We start from the raw sequence: 21,278 nt of genomic DNA on the forward strand, positions 1-21,278 counted from the left end.
TGGGGAGGAGTCACTAACAGCCGTCCCAGAACCATTTTCTTGGGAAAGGTCTGAAAGTTCAACCACATTAACATCCACAAAAAGTACAGTTGTGACCACACAGAAAGGGAACTCAAGATGACAACTTCCAAGTTTTCTTCCACAGTATCCAATACCAGATAGACTTAAGAAATGTGTGGAACAGGGGCTCCTGGGTGGCTCAGTCGTCAAGTGTCTGCCTTAGGCTCAGGTTATGATCCTAGGATCCTGGGATCGAGCCCCGCATCAGGCTCCCTGCTCCTTGGAAAGCCTGCTTCTCCCTCTCCCACTCCCCCTGCTTGTGTTCCCTCTCTCCCTCTCTCTGTCAAATAAATAAATAAACAAATAAAATCTTTAAGAAATGTGTGGAACAGGGATGCCTGGGTGGCTCAGTGGTTAAGCATCTGCCTTCGGCTCAGGTCATGATCTCAGGGTCCTGGGATCAAGTCCCACATCAGGCTCCCTGCTCAGCGGGGAGCCTGCTTCTCTCTCTGCCTGCCACTCCCCCTGCTCGTGCTCTCTCTCTCTCTGACAAATAAATAAAATCTTAAAAAAAAAAAAAAGAAATGTGCGGAACAAAAAATTGACTTTCTAACTTTCAGCCATTACTCGTAGAGCTTTTCAATATCTCGAACTGTTACGGAACCTGGACTGGATTGCCCGATGGAAGAACCAAGCAGCACCCAGAGATCTTGGAGGATAGGAGGTTTATTTAACGCCAGCAGGCTCAGAGGAGAGTGGTCTCCAAAGGTCTAAGTCCCAAGTACGAAGGGGGCAATTTATACACTTCTACTTCCACATACTTGGCACTTTTGGTGCCTGCGCGAAGTGGGGCAGGGAGAAGAACCTGGATTGGTCCAAGCGGGAAGCTGAGCAGGAGAAGAACCCGGAAGAGCCCCGGGGCAAGGACTGGGACTCTCTCGCTGGCTCGGTTGGCCATCTTAGGACACACATTTTCATTATCATTCCCCCCTTTGATGCCCCTTTAAACACCTAGTTTAGAGGGCATCATTTTCATCTTCTAAGGGGCGATAGTGAGTAAGGAGTAACTGGAGTCTGATTTTAGCAATTTGAGTAGTGATAAACCTAGTAAGGGCATTAAGAATACAAGGACCAAATGCCACTATGAGGAGAAGCAATAGGAGGAGGCCGACAAGGGGGTGAACCAAGGGCACCATTGTGCGAGGGAATCCCACCAAGTTGTCCGCTGGAGTGTTTCCCACCGATGACGCACTCATTCCTGTAATTGGGTAAGTTTCTTGGACCACCCCCGACTCATTAGCGTAGACACAACATTCCTCCTGTAAGAAGAGGCAGAGGCCCCCTGCGCGGTCATGAGTAAGTCGAGCCCGCGTCTGTTTTGGAGGACCACTGAGGCCAGTGAATTGAGTTGGCACTGCAGGGCCAGGGCTGACTGAATGAGGGTGGAAAAATCCGCCGTGAGTTGTTGAGTTAACCCCTGGTACTGAACCTGAGACATCCCGACGCCAGTGGTGCTTAAGGCAACATCTGATGCAGGCTCACGATAAGAGGGATGGCCCCGGGGGAGCGTCCAGGAGGCTAGGAGGTCTCCATATGCGTGGGGCATATGGTGAGTCCTCCCAGGGAGGACTGAAAGATTGGGTAAGAGACTGACAAGCGTGCATGATTGATTGCGCCAGGTGATGCAGATGTATACACCTTGATCACAAGCCAGAAAAGTGTTGTTAGGCGCACAGATCCAGCTACAGCCCATGATGGGAGAGGAAGAGTTGCCATACAGCGGTACCAGAGCCAGAAAGGGATAATCTGTGGTCCCCAGGCCGAGGTGGGAGGTGACACGGTAGATTGGCTGAGGATGACACCTAGGTATTGGACGGGACTGGGCTTTATACAGATCCAGCAGTCAGATGCTAGGGGTGGATTTGGGTGGTTAAGTGCTTGGTGGGAGGCGTTAATCATACCTAACAGTTGTGCTATAGATGCTTGCTGCGTGTGGGTGGGGGACCCAGGGATACGCCATGTCAAGTTATTTTCTGTCTGACTCTGGGGGTTGACTGTAAGCCTTGGCGTGAACATAGACTTAATCATAAATTTGGCCATGGGGTCGGTCCCCATAGGGTGATATTGGCCCAAAAGGAGAATGATTCCTGTAGCCCATGATGTGGCATTGGGTTCTAAGACTGAGAGGGTGAGTGGTATACAGTGATTGTTAGGGCAAGAGGATGGGGTGGCCTTGTGTGACAAGGAAATCTGGATGTCACTGTGCTGTTTGAGGTGCCACCTGGTGGACCATCGTTCCATTCCTGGCCAAGTTGCCACCCATGACTCACATCCCCAGGCTTGCGAGCAGAACTGAGGGCAGGTGTTTGGTGGTCGAGGCAGAGGGCCCCACAGATGTAGATATCTACCAGCTGGTAACCAGAGTGAGGGCCATGGTAGGAACGCTGTCTATGAGGTTCCCAGGAGGTATCAAGAAGCTGGCATCCCTCAAAATGGAGGTTAACCTTTGGTGTGTGCCCACCCCAGGTGGAAGAAGTCAGTGGGGGCGCTGGTGTGGGATTGAGGGGGATAAGCTGGAAAGTCCATTTGCCAGTAATGGTGATATGAGAGTTGTCCCCCTTGCCTGGCCGGGCAAGCTAGAGGCAGTGCAGAGGAACAGCAGACCAGGCAGCAGAAGACCGGGACTGACTGGGGCCAGGAAAACCATGGTGAAATGTGCTCAGGAGTAGACAGCAGAGGGCCAGTAAAAGTGGGATCTACGACCTTAGGTAGAGGGAGCCATCATGGCTAACCTGACAGCAAATGAAACCTGTGGACAAGTAAGTGCAGTAATGCACCCTAGGGACACCCAATAAGCAATGACAATAGTAAGCCTCTGGGGGAAAGTCCAGTCAGGAGGGGCAACAGTGTAGAGTCCGACCCCCAAGATGAGGGAAATCATGCCGATGAGAGCCAGAGACCATGGTGAGCAGGTGTCCATCAGTCGGTGAGGTGTCGCTGAAGGTGAAGCTGGAGCGGGTTTGTGAGGTCTGGCTGGACTCTCCACTGGCACAGCTCCTCGTCTGAATGATGAGCTTTCTTCACTCTGGAGTGGTGGACCCACGGGGTGACACCTGAGACCTTGAGGGCAGTGGTTAGAACAACAGTGTGGGGCCCTGTCCACTGCGGTTTGAGGGGGTCTTTCTTCAAATCTTTGACCCAAACTGAGTCCCCTGTCTGGAAGGAGTGTACCTGAGACCCTAAGGAGATTGGGGCCCTCTTGATGGTGTACTTTTGTAATTTATTCAGGGTGGCCCCCAGGGCCTGAAGCTGCTCCTTTATCCCTTTATCTCCAACCTGATGCAAGTTTCCTGGAAGGCTTCCCAAGCACGGGGGAGGCCGGCCATATATTAATTCGGATGGGGAGAAACCTGATGTCCCGGGTGTGCAGCGAGCATGCAGGAGAGCTAGGGGTAGCAGATTGGCCATGGGAGGTTAGTCTCCTGACAAAACTTTGGTAAGGTTCCCTCAAGGGTGTGATTCATTTGCTCTACTTTCCCTGAACTTTGGGGCCAGTAAGCGGTGTGGAGTCTCCAGGTGATGTTGAGAGATTTGGTCAAGACCTGTACAATGTCTGCCACAAATGTGGGTCCATTGTCACTATGGAGTGTTAATGGCAGGCCAAACCGGGGCACGATCTCCTGCAAGAGGACTTTAGCTACTTCCCGGCTTTGTTCTGTCCTAGTCGGGAAGGCTTTGACCCACCCAAAGTATGTGCATACTATTACTAGGAGATATCTGAACCCCCTGCTCGGCTGCACATCTGTGAAGTCTACCTCTAGATCTTCGAAGGGGGTTGCTCCCAGCCTCTGGACACCTGGCGGGGGCCGTGGTGCAGACCGAGCATTACTTTTAGCACATGTTATGCATCGTTCACTCGTTGCTCGGCATAGTGCTGGCAGCTGACTGACGTAGTAGTGCTTCTTGAGAAGGGCCTCTAATGCAGTTTTTCCCAGATGAGTGAGTCGGTGGTATTCCTTAACTAGATGCCCTCCAGTTGCTGTTGGAACAAAGATGCACCCATCTGGCATCATCTGTCATCCCTTTTCAGTCAGGGTGACTCCCTCAGCCATGGCCCATTCTTTTCCTTTTTAGTGTAACTGGGTGGGGGGACTTCTTCCGGGGGTGTTAAGGCCATGGTGAGGGAACGGGCTCTGTCCATGTCCTCACTGGCTGTGGTCTTGGCTGCCTCATCTGCCAGATGATTTCCCCACGCTATGGGGTTGTCTCCTTTCTGGTGTCCCTTACAGTGAAGGATTGCTACTTCCTTTGGAAGCCAGACGGCTTCGAGGAGTCTCAGTATCTCCTCCTTGTTCTTGATAGCTTTTCCGGCTGTGGTTAGGAGGCCCCTTTCCTTGTAGATGGCTCCATGTATATGTACAGTAGCAAAGGTGCACCGAGAGTCAGGATAGATGTTGATTTGCTTGCCTTCACCGAGGGCTCAGGCCCAGACTAAGGCATATAATTCAGCATGTTGAGCTGACCATCCAGCTGGTAATGCCTTAGCTTCTAGGACTTCAGTGGTTGTGGTTACTGCATAACCTGCTTTCTGGGCACCCTCTTGTAGGTAACTGCTGCCATCACTGAACAGCTTGAGCTCTGGATTCTTTATGGCTTGATCCCGCAGATCTGGACGGCTTGCGTACACTTCATCAGTCACCTCGGAGCAGTCATGGTCTGGTTCCCCCTCTTCTGTGGGGAGAAAGGTTGCTGGATTTAATGTCCTTACTGTTTTGAGGGTGACCCGTGGGTTTTCGCAGAGGAGCCCTTGGTATTGCGCTAGCCAAGAGTTGGAAAGGAAGCGGGGTCCCTGTGCGTTCATGAAGGACACAACTGCATGAGGGACCTTGACGTTAAGTTCTTGCCCCAGGGTAAGTTTGTCTGCCTCCTTGATGAGTAGGACTGTGACTGTCAGCACCCTGAGGCACGGCGGCCATCCCGCTGCCATGGGCTCCAGCTTCTTTGACAGGTAAGCAACTGGCCATTGCCAGGGTCCAACAGTCTGGGTGAGTACCCCGAGCGCTATTTTTTCCTTTTCATGCACAAAGAGATTGAAGGGTTTTTCTACATCTGGTAGGCCCAGGGCTGGAGCCCACCCCAGGGCAGTCTTTACCTCTGTGAAAGCGGCTTCTGCTTCCTCAGTCCAGGTAGGGGGTTCTCGATCTGGTCCCCCTAAGAGATCATAAAGGGGTCTTGCTATTGCTGAGAACCCAGGGATCCAGATGTGGCAATATCCTGCAGCCCCCAGGAATTCTCGTAGGCCCCTTTTTGTCTGGGGCTGTGGCAGGGAGATGATGACCCTTTTCCTCTCCGACCCTAGTTCTTTCTTCCCTTAGGTAAGGAGGAAACCAAGGTATCGGACCTGTTGTTGGCAGATTTGTGCCTTCTTCCTTGAGGATCGGTATCCCGAGTCTGACAGGAGCTGTAGGAGGGCCTTTGTGCCTTTTGTGCAGTCTTTTTGTGTGTCACTGGCGAGGAGGAGGTCATCCACATACTGGAGGAGGGTGCATCATGTGGCCTCTCTTGGGAAGCTGGCGAGGTCTGCGGCCAGCGCTTCCCCAAAGAGGGTTGGTGAGTTTTTAAACCCCTGCAGGAGGCGCATCCAAGTCAGTTGCATCTGGCACCCTGTATCAGGTTCAGATCATTCAAAGGCAAATAGTGGCTGGCTCTGGGGAGCTAAGCAGAGGCAGAAGAAGGCATCCTTCAAATCTGGGCAAGTGAACCATCTGGCCGACCCTGGGATTTGGCCGAGGAGGGTGTATGGATTCGGAACCACTGGGTGAAGAGAGATGGTCACCTTGTTGATGGCCCACAGGTCTTGAACTGGTCGGTATCCCCCTCCTGGCTTCTTGACTGGCAGGAGTGGGGTATTCCAGGCCACCTGGCACTTGACTAGAATACCTGTTTCTTTGAGTTTGGTCAAATGTTCTTGGATGCCGATCTTAGCTTCTTGTGGAAGGGGGTATTGCCTTTGCCTCTGAGGTTGGGCTCCTAGGATCAGTTCAACAATGATAGGCCCGATTCTGGACTAGTCCAGGTGGGTTGTTTTCAGCCCATACTGAAGGGAAGGTGAGTCTGAACTCCGGCGGGCTGCTCGGTTGGGTCTGGGCACAGAATAGCCTCCATTCTTCTTCCCTTGGTGTGGTAATTGCTAGTATTAGAGACCTTGTCTCCTCCTGCCTTGGGTTCAGTGAGAGGCTAGTGTGTCCTGTGGGCTCAAAGATTATCTGAGCCCTAAGCTTGGAGAGTATGTCTCGGCCCAGGAGAGGGATGGGGCAATCGGGCAGATATAGGAATTCATGTCGGACCTTGTGGCCCCCGAGTTTGCACTGGCGAGCCTGGCAAAAGGGCTGTTGTATCGCCTGCATCCCAGTGGCCACGAGGATGGTCGCAGTCCTTTTGCTGAAAGGTGCCACTGGGGAGGTGACAACAGAGTGCTCGGCCCCAGTATCAACCATAAAAGTCACTGGTTGGCCCCCCCTTCATTTTGACCGTGGGCTCATGGGGACCAAGGAGGAAAGAGCCCAGTCCCCCTCAGTCTGAGTCCATTCCTGCAAGGCCTTATGAGGTCCTCCTCTCGGGGTTCTTCCTTGTAGCGACTGGGCTCTTTAAGCCTTTCCCTGGTTGGGACATTCGTTTTTCCAATGTCCTTTCTCTTTACAGGAGGCACATTGATCCCTTGCCAAGGGGGTTCTGGGCTTCCCCCCTTTCAGTGGTTGGGGTCTCCCTGCCTTTGTGTTGTCCTTTTCTTTAAAGGCAGTGGCCAGGAGGCTGACTTTCTTTTTCATCTTTTTGTCAGCTTCCCGTTTGGCTGCGACCTCCCTGTTTGTGTAGACCTTATTGGCAATCTCTGTTAGTTGGGTGTTGTTCATCCCGGCAAAACCCGCTAGTTTCTCAAGTCTTTTTTTGATGTCTGGGGCGGCTTGAGCCATGAAGGAAGTGTTTACCATCTGTTGGCTTTCCTGTGCCTCGGGGTCAAATGGAGTGTATATCCTGTAGGCTTTACATAGTCTTTCGTAGTAGTCCCCGGGGGACTCCCCTGGTTGTTGAGTGACTGAGGATACCTTAGTCACATTTATGGGTTTCTTAGCTCCTACCCGGATTCCCTGGAGGAGGGCCTCCTGGTACCGGCGGATGTGGGCCTGTCCCTTGGTTGTGGTGAAGTCCCATGCTGGGCGCTCTTCGGGTGTGGCTGTATTAGCCCGGGCAGCAGGGCTGATGACTCCCGCTGGTGCATACTCTTCCAGGTTCCTTGGAAAGGTGCACCTTTCATTATTCTCCTCCTTTCCTCTGTGTTAAATAGTGTGTGGAGGAACTGTTGGTAGTCTTCCCAGGTTGGCCGATGAATCTGGAAGAGGGATTCTATGAGGTCTACCATAGCCTGTGGTTTCTCAGAGTAGGATGGGGTGTTATGTTTCCAGTTGAGGAGGTCAGTAGTGGTGAAGGGCTGATAATACATCATGAAATGGCCAGGTTGGATTGTCCTGTCTTCATTGTGCCTCTTGGGTTCCTGTGTCTCTCGTACCAGCATTTGGAGGGTGCTTGCACCCGGCCTGGAGCACAGCTTGGCTGCTGGTCCTGGAGAAAGGGGATCTTTTAGGCCTAGGTGCACCGGTGGATCCTCTGGGCCTGGGGGCGCCAGTGAAACCGATGGTGGCAGAGTGTCTGGAGCTGAAGGGCCAGGTGTAGGCGGTCTTGGGGGTACGTACAGTGGGGACAGGGTTGGTTCATCCTCGGGATCTCTGGCTAGGATTTGTGGAGACTGGGATTTTTGCTGATTTTCTTTAGGTTGCTTGGATGAGGCTATTAAGACTCTGGCCTGTCCCTGCCTATTGCAAGCGAATTGCACCCGGGGGGGAGGGTCTGAGCAATTCCTAGGCAGGAGTCAATGTACGGAAATTGGTCAGGGTGTCCTGGTTCTCCTGTTATGACTCACCATACTTGACGAATCATTGGGACATCCAATGTTCCTTCTGAAGGCCACCCAACATCAAAGGTGGGCCATTCCAATTCACATAGGGTTCTCAACTTGCTGGGGTTCATCCTGACTCCATAGTCTCCTGAAAACCCCTTCTTGAAATTTTTGATCATGGTCTCTAGAACTGTAGGTTTACTCTGCCCTGACCCCATGGTGATTTCTCTGTGTGTGGTGGCACAGAGACAGACAAAGGGGGGCGGGGTGCCTCCTGAGATGAGGAGACCAATCAGATGCCCATCTGGCTGTGTCCTGAAGGAGCTTAGCCGTAGTGGTCTCAGCATTGTGACTTACGGTCGGAAACTATTCCGATGCCTCCACAGACTGTATGCTGTTCACCACGGAATCGCAGATGGGCCCACTCAGACTCCGGAGACCTTAAGGGTGCCCGCCTGTGGAGTCACAGAATCAGTCTGCTTGAGCAAGCCAGGTTGGACTGCATGTTCACTCACACATTCACACTCCAGAAGTTATTACATTCCCTCCCTGGGAGTCCCTACCTGTGAGACCTCTAAGAGGTCTCTGGGAGGTGATCAGGCTCCCCTTACATCCCAATGGGGGTGGGCTTGTCTGGGTCCTGGGGCCCCAGGCCTTACGGGAATCCGACGTCAGGACCAGGTCCTCACCTGCCAAGTCTCCTCAAGTCCGGCGGGAACAGAGGAGCAGGGCCAGCCCGAGGTGACAGGGGTGGGAGAGTGGCGAAAATTAGGCAGGCATGCCTTCTCTGTTACGATCCCTCGTTCAGTTACCGCCCCGCCGTTGCCCCCAAAACTGGTGGCAACAATGGGCCATCGCGGTTGGGTTTCCCGGTCAGGGAACCATATGTTACGGAACCTGGACTGGACTGCCCGACGGAAGAACCAAGCGGCACCCGGAGATCTTGGAGGATAGGAGGTTTATTTAATGCTGGTGGGCCCAGAGGGGAGTGGTCTCCAAAGGTCTGAGCCCCGAGCACAAACAAAGGGGGCAATTTATACACATCTACTTCCGCATACTGGGCACTTTTGGCGCATGCACGAAGCGGGGCAGGGAGAAGAACCCAGATTGGTGCTCGTGGGAAGCAGAGCAGGAAGAACCCGGAAGAGCCCTGGGGCAAGGACTGGGGCTCTCTCTCTGGCTCAGTCAGCCATCTTAGGACACAGGTTTTCCTTATCAGAACTAAAGGAAAAGTTTTCGACTTTGACTTGAGGAGATTCATGCAGAAATAGAACTGAAAGAGTTCACATGAGTGGGGTCACCTTGAAAAGAAATGGTGACCTGCTGGTTCTGGAGGTCCCAGGATTGGCTGAAAGTAGGCCTTCTCTGTTCGCAGGTGATAAACTGATTTTAAAAACTCAAGAGTACAACAGACATGTCATCAAATACTCGGCTATGTGACTGAAATTCATGAAGATACATAATTCTTAAACTTAACCCAGAATTTGAGCAAGCATATAACTTTGAGCCTATGGATGTGGAATTCACATATAACAGGACCACAAGCAGATGGTGTCACTTTGCACTAGAACACGTCACCCACTTAGCTGTTAAAGTGTTGTTTCCAGAAGAAATCATTTTACAGTCTCCCCAGGTGACAGGGAATTGGAACGATGCACAAGACACCAAAAACAATGGACAGTCCACCATCAAGAATAGGAAAGCCCTGAAGGACCATACTAAGCACGCAGCAAAGGAGAGGCGGGCTGGTGCCCAGGACACGCTGGGGCCAGTGGCCTTTGCTGAAAAGTCAACTGATCTGGTAAACGAAGTTCAGATCCCCAAGGCGAGAGAAGGAATTTTTCAATCCTGTGCTCAATGAAAACCAGAAGTTAGCGGCTAGAAGAATCCTGAGTGGCGACTGCCGCCCACTCCCGTATATTCTTTTTGGACCTCCTGGAACCAGGAAGACGGTGACAGTTCTAGAGGCTGTTTTACAGTGAACTACGCTTTGCGGGACAGTCGAATATTGGTCTGGGCACCCTCCAACAGTGCGGCTGACCTTGTGTGTCTGTGGCTGCACGAGAGCCAGGTGCTGTGGCCCGGCACCATGGTCCATGTAAATGCCACCTGCAGGTTCAAGGAGACAGTCACTCATGCCATCAAACCGGACTGCAAAGTTGGAGAAGATATCTGGAAGGCCTTGCACTTCAGGATCATAAGCATGACATGGAGCAGCAGGGATCTCTTTTACCAAATAGGAGGGAGAGTTGGGACATTTTACACATGTGTTTGTGGACGAAGCAGGACAGGCGAGTGAGCCGGAACGCCTTATTCCGCTGGGGCTGGTTTCAGAGGCCAACAGCCAGACTGTCCTTGCCGGAGACCCCATGCAGTTTGGACCCATCATCAAGTCTAGACTCGTCATGGCTTATGGGCTGAATGTTTCTGTGTTGGAAAGACTGATGTCCTGGCCAGCATATCTGAGGGATGAAGATGCTTTTGGTGCTGTGGTGCCTACAACCCCCTGTTGGCTACAAAGCTCATGAGGAACTATAGATCCCACCCAGCTCTGCTGGTGCTGCTGTCCGGGCTGTTCTACCACAGAGAGCTTGAAGTGGGGTGACCTCCCTGCTGGGCTGGGAGAAGTTACCAGAGAAAGGCTTCCCCCTCATTTTCATGGCGTGAAGGGCAGCAAAGCTCGTGAAGGGAGGAGCCCATCGTGGTTCAGGTCATGCGCTGTTGCTGCCTCCTGGCCAGGGGCATCACCAGCCAAGTCTGCAAGTGACATTGGTGTGATCATGCCCTACCGGAAGCAGGTGGAAAAAATCAAAATTATTTTGCGAAATGTTGATCTGATGGACATAAAGTTCGGATCAGTAGAGGAGTTTCGAGGGCAAGCATATTTGGTCATCATCATCTCCACCGCATGGTCAAATGAAGATAGATTTGAAGATGATAGGTATTTTTGGGGTTTCTTATCCAACTCAAAAGATTTAATGTTGCAATCACCAGACCCAAAGCCTTGCTGATTGTGCTGGGAAATCCTCATGTTCTGCATCCCTGTTTTGGTGCTTTACTGGAATACAGCATTACCAATGGTGTCTACGCAGGGTGCGATCTGCCTCCTGACCTGCAGTCCCTGCAAAAAGTCAGGATCAGAGGGACCCACAGGACCAGGTCCACAGCCCCAGTTGGTAAGGCATGGCCAGGAGGCCTGGCACCACATCCTAGGGAGCTGCTGTCCTCACCTCTGTGCTGGGGCACCTGCAGCCTGCCTTGTGTCCTGGCCTTGGCCATGAGCATGGGGGCCATGGGGTCAGATGGAGCCTGCTGTCCGTTCTCCACACCAGCCCATTCCTGCTGCTGGGCAGTTACTGCAACCCATCACTGAAATAAATGCTCACATGGGGCACCTCGAGTGCGGCTGGCTGGAGGAGGCAGGCATCAAAGTGTAGGATGTCAGGCTGAACGGCTCCACAACGGGCCACGTCTTGGTCAAAGACAACAGCCTGTGTTGCAAAGACTGCACCTGATCTTTCATGTGGCTCTTCCCACGGAGGCAGAATTTCAGCTGGTCAGGGATGTGGTGCTGTGCTCCCTTCCAAACTTTCTGCTAGAGGGCGTGAACAAGCTCAAGATCAGCCCGGTCACCCTGAAGGAGGCGTATGTCCAGAAGCTGGTGAAGGTCTGCACGGACACTGACCGCTGGAGCCTGATTTCCCTCTCCAACAGGAATGGGAAGAACGTGGAGCTGAAATTCGTTGACTCCATCCAGCGCCAGTTTGAATTTAGCGCAGACTCTTTTCAGATCATCCTGGACTCTCTGCTCTTCTTCTACAACTGCTCCAGCAGCCCCATCTCTGAGCGCGTCCACCCCATGGTGATCGGGGATAGTGTGTATGGGGACTTCGAGGAAGCCTTCGACCACCTGCAGAACAGACTGATCGCCACCAAGAACCCCAAAGAGATCAGGGGCGGGGGACTGCTCAAGTACAGCAACCTCCTCATGCGGGACTCCGGCCCACAGACCAGGAAGCAATCAAAGCTCTGGAGCGTTCCAGGTACTCCAGGACTGAGGAAGGCAAGCATGCGGGCTTGGTCAAGCCCGGGACCCTGCGGGCACAGCCACGGAGCTTTCCCTTGGCTGACCTTGTGCTGCGCCAGGCCCAGCACCCGCATACTACAGTGCGGCCTGGACACCATCACACCAGTGAGCAAACCTTACATGTGGAGAGGGAGGGAGGTGTGCGCATACTTAACAGAAGAAAAAGTCCTCTGGCATTCTTTCAGTTGGGTGCTTTTTAGCTCGGGTGAAGGCCTGGCGTGCTCTAGCGGTGTGGGCAAGCCTGTGCAAATAAGTGACATTTTTGAAGTACCCTGTCTAAACTCCTTTCTACTAATTAAGTGAAGCTGGACAGCAGTGCTGGCTCGTTCCTTCAGCTTCATGTTTGTACACATGCCTACGACCCACGAGGGCAAGCTGTGAGAGCTGCCACAAGAGCCCGCGGTCTCCAGTGTCATTAGATGAAGACCAGGAAGAAAGGGTGGCTGCTGCGAGACATGCGAACGGCACAGCTGCGGGCCAGGTGCCTCCCCAGGCTCTACCAGGATTTCTAGGGACAGGGAACTGCTAGCCTCACCATCACTGTGACCCCCATCCTCTGCTGGGGCCTTTCTTGCAGCTTGGGAGCTGCAGGTGGGCCCTAGGGATGGGAGTCTTTTTTGGGCTTGGCCATCCCAGGGTCAGTCAGCTCTGGCAGTGGAGGAGTCCAGCTGATCTTTTGGCTGTGCAAGGATGACTGGGTAGGGCACCACAAGGCTATCCCTAAGTCACTAGGTCGAGCCATAGGAAATTGTCAATATCTGACCATTCTGATCTTTGAAAATGGCTATTTCATGCGGTTCAACCTAAACTTTTAGTAAGGGGAAAGGAAAGAAACTGAAGCCCAGACTATTATCTGCAGTAGATTCTATTCAATCTATTAGAAGTAGAATAAGTTTCCTAGAACATTAGTCTCCCAATTCATTTTTTCATCTTTCATTTGTTTAAGGTTCTGTTATGGGTTGAACTGTGTCCTCCCAAAAGGTATGCTGAAGTCCTAATCCCCCACCTCATGATGTGAGCATATTTGGAAATGGGGTCTTTTTTTTTTAGTCTCCACGACCAGTGTGGAGCCCAATGCAGGGCTTGAACTCAACGATCCTGAGATCAAGACCTGAGCTGAGCCCAAGAGTTAGATGCTTAACTGACTGAGCCACCCAGGGGCCCCAGAAATGAGGTCTTTACTGAGGTAACTGAGTTAAAGTGAGGTCATTAGTGTGGGCCCTACCAATGACTTGGTGTCCTTATACAAAGGGGGAAATTTGGCCAAAGGGAAGATGATGTGAAGGCAGCAGTGATGCATCTACAAACCAAGGAATGACTGACTGAGGCTACCAGCAGCCAGGAGAGAGGCTTGAGGCCTTCAGAGGGAGCTTGGCCTTGTAGAAACCTTGATTTTGTACTTCTGGTTCCCAGAACTGTGAGGCAATGAGTTCCCCTGTTTTTTCAAATCACCCAGTATGTGGTACTTTGTCATGGAAGGCCTAATGTGAAGGCCTGAATGTTTGTTCCTGCCCCTGCCTTCCTATGTTGAAATCCTAATGGTATTAGTAGTGGAGCCCTCATGAGTGGGGTTAGTGCCCTAATAAGAGGATCTAGAGAATCTCTAGCCCCTTCTATCACATGAGGACACAGTGAGAAGGTGCCAGCTCTAAGCCAGTAAGCTAGCCCTCACCAGAAGGTGACTGTGCTGGTGCTCTGATCCTTGCCTTTCTAGGCTCGAGAGCTGTGAGCAATAACTTTCTGTTGTATATAAGCTACCCAAGTCTGTCGTATTTTGTTATAGCAGCCTGAATGAAGATACCTAGGAAGTAAATATAGGTTCCTTCCAGTGATGATCAACTATGTCGTTGGTAAGACACAACAGGACAGCTTATATTAAAAATGGTACGGTTGTTTAATCCCTAGGATCCAGATCTGAAGTATTCATTCATTCCTATAGGAACTAGTCGTACTTCCTACCATGGCCAAAACCATTTGTTTGGATACAATAAAGTTAGCCTTGTTCTTTCTTCCTGCCTTCCTTTTTTTCTTTTTTGATGTAATGTTCCATGATTCATTGTTTGCGTATAACACCCAGTGCACCATGCAGAACGTGCCCTCTTTAATACCCATCACCAGGCTAACCCATCCCCCCACCCCCCTCCCCTCTAGAACCCTCAGTTTGTTTCTCAGAGTCCATAGTCTCTCATGGTTCGTCTCCCCCTCCGATTTCCCCCCCTTTATAACACACACACGCACACACACTCCTTCCTTTGGTTTTCTGGCATTTTCAAGTTTGTGGTAAGAGTTTCAATATGAATTTTTTCTTCAGTCTGAAATGGGGGAAATATCATGCTTGTGCAACCTTAAGGAGTCCATTCAAATTTAGGAGAACCAGAAACTTATTCTAAGGAGACACTAAGAATTGCTGATACTGTCACACGGAGTCCTTCTGTGTTAAAGAGTTTAGAAGGTGGAAATAGAGCTCCTGGAGTTGTATTCCGAAGATTTGTTGAGGAAGATCAGGGTTAGCAGGCTTCACCCTCTGGGGGACTCAAAAGTAGGTAAGTAGAGCAGAACTGGAGACAACAGCTTCTTCTGGAGGGAAGTAGTGCAGATTGGCGTAGAATGCACCAGAAGCTCTTTTATGTCAAACTTTTTTTTTTTCTAGTTTTACAAATAAACCTAAACAAACAAAATAACAGAAGGTGATTGTAAGTCAGCTGACTGCAGTCAGATGGGACTTATCTGAGTAGAAATATATAGTTAAGGAAAGGGATTTTTTTTTAAACAGAAGCACTTTATTTATTTATTTATTTATTAAAAAGATTTTATTTATTTGACAGACAGCGAGAGAGGGAACACAAGCAGGGGGAGTGTGAGAGGGACAAGCAGACTCCCTGCTGAGCAGGGAGCCCGATGTGGGGCTCAATGCGGGGCTCGATCCCAGGACCCCGGGATCACGACCTGAGCCAAAGGCAGACGCTTATCGACTGAGCCACCCAGGTGCCCCAGGAAAGGGATTTTGATTCATATTTGTACCTTCCATCTTTGGGCCTACTCTCCTTTCTTAGCCAAATTAAGAATCAGGTTTTGACTATCACAATACAATAGTGCCTCTGGGAACCGGTCCTCTCCCACTTGGTCATTTCATCGTTCATTACCACTTCCACTAGAGATAGTTAGGAAAGTGAAAGGAAGTGAAATTACAACTAAGCCAATCTGGAACCTTTGATACTGAAAACCTTAGGGAGATAGGACACATAAACCACAGCCTGGAATGGAGTCTTTAAATTGACTATGGATTCAAATTATTCAGGATCTTATTCCTGCTTCTTTTATCCATCATTTCTGCAAACAGCTGATACTTGGCAGGGGGTGGGGAGGTAGAATGCATAATAAGACACAAAAAGCATTAATGACAAAGGAAAAAAATTTAATAAATACAACTACAGTAACATGAAAAAAACCTTCCGTTCATAAAAAAGATACCTTAAGGCAAATAAAAGTTAACTTACATACTGGAAGGTGCAGTTATACGTCCAGTAAAAACATTAATACAAAATACAGAAAGAACTCCTGTAAATCAGTTAAAAAAAAGGGGGGGGGGACAACAAAAGAGGCTGAACAAATAGGAATTTTACAGAATGGAAAACAAGTATGGTAAATGTATGAGGAGATGCTCATCTTCATAGGTGATCAGGAAAATGCAAATCAAGATCACACAGAGATAACATTATATAACCATTTGATTGGCAAAAATTCAGAAGTCTGACTTTACCAAATGCTAGAGAAGACAGGGATCAACAGAATCTCATATATTGCCGGTGGGAGTATAATTTAGTAACAGCTTTAGAAAACAAGCTGGTGTGTTCCGCTGCAAAGCTGAATACTCCCATACTCTACAACCCAGAAATTCTACTCCTAACTATATGCCAAGCTCTCGTCCGTGTACACCATCAGAATGTTCACAGCAGCCCATTCACAAGAATCCAAGGCCCATGGGAGACCTGGGTGGCTCAGTCAGTTAGGCTATCAACTCTTGATTTTGGCTCAGGTCATGATCTCAGGGTCGTGAGATCAGAACCCCACATCAGGCTCCAGGCTGGGTGTAGAGTCTGCTTAAGATTCTCTCTCTCCCCACCCCTGCCACTCCTCCACTCTCCATCCCTCTCTTTAAAAGAGTCCAAAGCCCAACATCAAAAGAGGAGATAAATCCACTGTGGTATACTCACACAGTGGAATATCACTAAACAGGAAAAATAAGGAAACTACGTGCCAACAACAGAGTGAACTTCAGTAATGTGAAGCTGAATGAAAAGAAAATCAACTCCCAGAAAAGTACAGAGTACAAAGTTCAGAACAAACAACTAAACTGTACATTCCTATCAGAGAAAGACAGGTATCATATGATCTCACCGATATGAGGAATTTTTAATCTCAGGAAACAAACTGAGGTTGCTGGAGTGGTGGGGGGTGGGAGGGATGGGGTGGCTGGGTGATAGACATTGGGGAAGGTATGTGCTATGGTGAGCGCTGTGAATTGTGCAAGACTGATGAATCACAGACCTGTACCTCTGAAACAAATAATACATTATATGTTAAAGAAAAAAAGAAGAAGATAGCAGGAAGGGAAAAATGAAGGGGGATGAAATTGGAGGGGGAGACGAACCATGAGAGACTATGGACTCTGAGAAACAAACTGAGGGTTTTAGAGGGGTGGGGGGATGGGTTAGCCTGGTGATGGGTATTAAGGAGGACACGTATTGCATGGAGCATTGGGTGTTATACGCAAACATGGAACATGAATCATGGAACACTACATCAAAAACTAATAATGTAATGTATGGTGACTAATATAACATAATAAAATAAAATAAAAAAATAAAAAAAATTAACCGTACATTCCTTAGATACACACATATATTCTTGATACAACTTACGAAAATAACAAATTAGGTATAAGTGAATAGAACATTGTATGTTAATTATACTTCAAAAACTTTAGGGGAAAGCAGGAAGATGAGATGGGAAATATTTAGGTAGGGGTATGCTATTAAGATTCTGGTTCTTGGCTGATGGTAGGTGTTCAGGGTGTTTCTTCTTAAGTCGAAAAGTACATCAGTGAATGAATAAATAAAAGATGACTGTTTCATGCATCAATGATGCCCACTGTGTCCTAACTCAAAGATTCTGATTAAGCCAAACCTGGGCATCTGAGGTCCCTTAAAATAAAACAGAATAGAAACAAACAAAAAGCACCGGATATCTAAATTAACTCGTCTACATCTGAAGCTACGGAATGTAAGGCTTCAAGGGCTCTTCCCTTGCAAAGGCCCCGTCAGAGCAGGGGCTGGGAGTGCTCAGGGATGCAGTCTGAAAGTACTTCTGATAAACTGCTCACGGGGAGCACAGAGGGAAGGGCCCTGCATCTCTAGACAGCAGCAGCAGGAGCATGCTGTGGTTTCTTTCCTCATTTTAAATAAAAACGCACATTTGTACCCAATTTTGCATTCTTTTTCTTTAATTTCTTAAACTGTGCAAGCTTTAGGTGCCACAAAACCTAACTCCTGCCCTGCTAATCCACTGACATAATCATGTCACAAGGTACACAAGGGCCTACGGTGGACTCTCCTCCAACCTACCTGGTCCTCTTCCCAGAGGAAACCAATGTTTGTGTCACATTCCTGAAGGTGTATGCAACACAAGAATATACAGACATTTCGCCCTCCCTCCCATGTATTACTTTTTACTTTGAAATGTCAAGCTGACAGAAAAACTGTGAGACTAGTACAAAGAATGGTCTCCTCTGGAACCACTGGAGATTAACTTGCCAAAATGTGTGTAAAATGCCAATATATGAAGTTACTCACAATGTTATTTCTAAGAGCAAGAGACTAGGAAAACATTCATGTCCAAGATCTCCAATTCCAACCCAACACCACAGGGTTCATTCTAGTTTTCTCTTTCCGTATCTGGAAATCCCTTCTCTGACAGTAAGGCACCTGGCTCCCCTCTCGGCTGCCAGCCCGTGTAGACGCCACCGTCCCGCATAGGCTCTGACACCCTGCACTGAGCCACTTGCCCGTGTGGACACCCCACCCTCTTCACTCCACTCAGGCTCCAACCCGGTGCTCGGCCCCCACAGCCACACCTTGCTGCAGCCTCCAGGCCAATCCCAAGCCTACCATGCCCACTCTACCTAATGGCTTTTGGAATAAATTATTCAGGAAGGAAGGAAGGAGTAAAAGGGAAAGGGAGAAAAGGGGAAGAGAATGCAAAGATCTCTACATTTTCTCTATTAGTGATAATGATACTACATTCACAGTCCTGCATCTTGTGCTTTTCATTCAATATGTATTAATGAGATAGCCCCATAATTAAAGAATGTCCTTATTACTTATGGCACCATAATATGCCACAAAATGTTTTGTGGCACACACAGCGTGGTTGCTCAACCAGCCTCCTCCTGATGGGTAGCATGTTTCGGCAATCTTCCGCTATTCCAAATAGCTTCACATGAGTAACACACTTACTGTGACAGCAGGGCAACACATACATTGTAATTTTGCACACTTTGGTACACCTGTGGGATCAGGTCCTGGCAACAGGTGAAAAAGCACACGACTTTCTAGTTTTGATAGATTTTGGCAAGTAGCTCTCTACCAGTAATGTTTAAGAATACCTTTAACTTGTTTTTTTACATGATAGGGAATTGAGAATTTCTGGGCATTTGCGGGTTATAAAACCAAACCAAAACCAAAACCAAAACAAAACCCAACAACTCCAAGCCCCCAAACACAAAACCCAAGAAACTAAACCAGACCAAAAAAAGACATAGTGGTACTTTCTTACTTGTTGCCTCGGAGTATAGGGTCTTTTCATCCACACTTCGGACATTACAGGAAACAAACAATTTCCTTCCTTCAACTTTATCAAGCTGGCTATTTATCACAACAACAGAACAAAGGGGGATAGGCCTGCACAAGAAAAAAAAGGGGACAAAATTTGTTTCTATTAAATTTGTGTAACACTGAGATGACCAAGTGCTTGTGAAGGGGTGGAAATCTATAATAGCTGGTATCAGCATGTGTCGGATAAAACTGTCTCAGATCAGACACCCCTTCCCTGGGCTGAACCCAGTGGCTATCCACACCCCTCCTTCCTCCTGAGTGCCACTGATTTCAAGTGGGCCCAGGCTGCCCTTAGCATCAGCTTCAGAGACCACTGGGGATTCTAGCTTTTCGGTGGCACAGGCTGTCCCATCTGAAGACCCAGAGCAAAGTCTGAAGGGTGCTGGAATCCTTTAAAGACATGAAAACAGGACCATGGACCATGGGATGGTCCCATCAGCAGCTCTCATTTTCTATCATAATCCAAATTTCTCACCCAATCCCCTTTAGAGTGACTGTCACTAGAAAGACACCCAATAACAACAAATTGCAGTAACAGCTTAATGTACTAAGCCAGGGCTGTCCAAGAGAAATTTCTGTGGTGATAGAAATGTCCCACCTCTGAGCTGTCCAATACAGTAGCCACCTTACAACGAATACCCAAAATGTGGCTGCTGTGAATGAGAAACTGAATCTTTAAATTTATTTAATGCATTTATACTTAAATTTAAATAGCTACATGTGACCAGCCGCTACAGTCGCCTTTGGGAATCCTGGAGACAGAGTGCCATGATGAAAAAGGTGCCTTTTCAAAGGTGAAATGTTATTTGGCAGAACCATAACGTGGAGCAGGATGGGTTCTGTGCTCCCTCAGTGCCCCTCGCACCGGGCTCCGCACTCAGGGGGAGTGTGCTTGAGATTCTCTTCCTCTCCCTCTCTCTCTGTCCCTCCCCCACTTGCTCTCCCTCTCTAAAATAAATATATCAGTCTTTGAGGGGAAAAAAAAGAAAATGAAAAAATCCGGTCACCTGCTACAACATGGGCAAAACTTGAGGACATTTTGCTAAGTAAAATAAGTCAGTCACAAAAAGAGAAAATGTATGATTCCACTTACATGAGGTAAGTCAAATTCATAGAAACAGAAAGTAGAATGGTGGTTGCCAGGGGTTGTAAGGACAGGAAAATAGGGAGTTAAGGTTTAATGGGTATAGAGTTTCAGTTTTGCAAGATAAAAAAGTTCTGAAGATTAGTTTCACAACAATATGAATATATTCCACACTACTCAAAAAAATGTTAATATAAAATATAAGGCACAAAACCCATTAAATCTAAAAATACCACTGTGGGGATGCGTGGGTGGCTTAGTTGTTAAGCGTTTGCCTTTGGCTCAGGTCATGATCCCAGGGTCCTGGGATCGAGCCCCGCATCGGGCTTCCTGCTCAGCGGGGAGCCTGCTTCTCCCTCTGCCTGCCGCTCCCCCTGCTTGTGCGCTCTGACAAATAAATAAATAAAATCTAAAAAAAAAGAAAATTAAAATACCATTGTGAACTCATAACCTTATTAAACATTAAAAACTTTCCAGCTGTGACACAGAAACGGCCCAGCAGCAAGGTTATCCTACCCACCATGAGAACACATCTAGTATTTTCCTAGTCTTTTGCACTATTCTCCACTAAAAAGAAATCAGCAATCTTTATAGTGTAGCTACTCTATGTCTTGGCACAGATATACTTCGTTGTTGCTAAAATAAAAGTAATGATAATAACAACATTAACAATAATAATAAGCAGCCAACACTACTGAGTACTTGTTATGTGGCCAGATACTGTTTTGGTGCTTTACATGCATTCATTCATTTATAGCTCATAATGACCCTATATGGTGGATATTATTATCCTCTTTTTAAAGATGAGGAAATTAAAGCACAGAGAGGTTAAGAAACTTGTCTAAGGTCATACAGCTGGTAAGCGGCAAAACAGGCATTTGAACCTGCTCCAAAGTCTGTCCTCTTAACCAGTATGTTATACTGTCTCTCTGGAGACAAAAGTACTTAAAAATCCATCTGGATGGAATTGAAAGGACAGGAACCAGTCTAAAGAGACTCCTAACAGGCCAAATGCAATTTAAACACAGAAAAGAGGGTGATAATTATGGTTAACCACATTATGGAAAGCCAAGAGTCCCTAATGATTCTCAAAAAAGGAAAAAACTAACTCAACAATTATAAAACTATAGCTATAATTCAAAAATAAGGATGGCTATGATCAGGTAAGTTGAATTTTTTAAGCAGTTACATATAGTGAACAGTGCAGACAAGTATATGTCTGCCTCACAGTATTTTACTCTATGAAAGGACATGGTAGACACA

At 48.4% G+C, this 21,278-nt stretch overlaps 1 protein-coding gene and 1 pseudogene across 3 annotated transcripts in view; one reads left to right on the forward strand and one right to left on the reverse strand.

The window, feature by feature from the left end:
- Nucleotides 1-8,942: 8,942 nt before the first annotated feature.
- THEM4 (thioesterase superfamily member 4) overlaps nt 8,943-21,278 on the reverse strand; it is a 40,840-nt gene continuing 28,504 nt past the window's right edge. Inside the window, exons 5-6 of one of the 3 annotated variants that reach the window (XM_034990070.1) lie at nt 18,873-18,997; nt 8,943-12,279 (exon numbers count right to left, since the gene is read on the reverse strand). In XM_034990070.1, the coding sequence (XP_034845961.1) occupies nt 12,155-12,279; nt 18,873-18,997 (250 nt within the window). In that variant the 3' untranslated portion in view covers nt 8,943-12,154. Of the gene's footprint in view, nt 12,280-14,331; nt 14,703-16,868; nt 18,998-21,278 lie in introns of those variants that run through there. The other 2 variants (XM_034990071.1, XM_034990069.1) reach the window with 2 other exon arrangements.
- LOC118000375 lies at nt 11,338-12,147 on the forward strand (annotated as a pseudogene).

This window comes from Mirounga leonina, unplaced genomic scaffold (assembly GCF_011800145.1).
Source record: "Mirounga leonina isolate KUSES-001 unplaced genomic scaffold, KU_Mleo_1.0 Mir_493, whole genome shotgun sequence".
Taxonomy (NCBI): Eukaryota; Metazoa; Chordata; class Mammalia; order Carnivora; family Phocidae; genus Mirounga; species Mirounga leonina.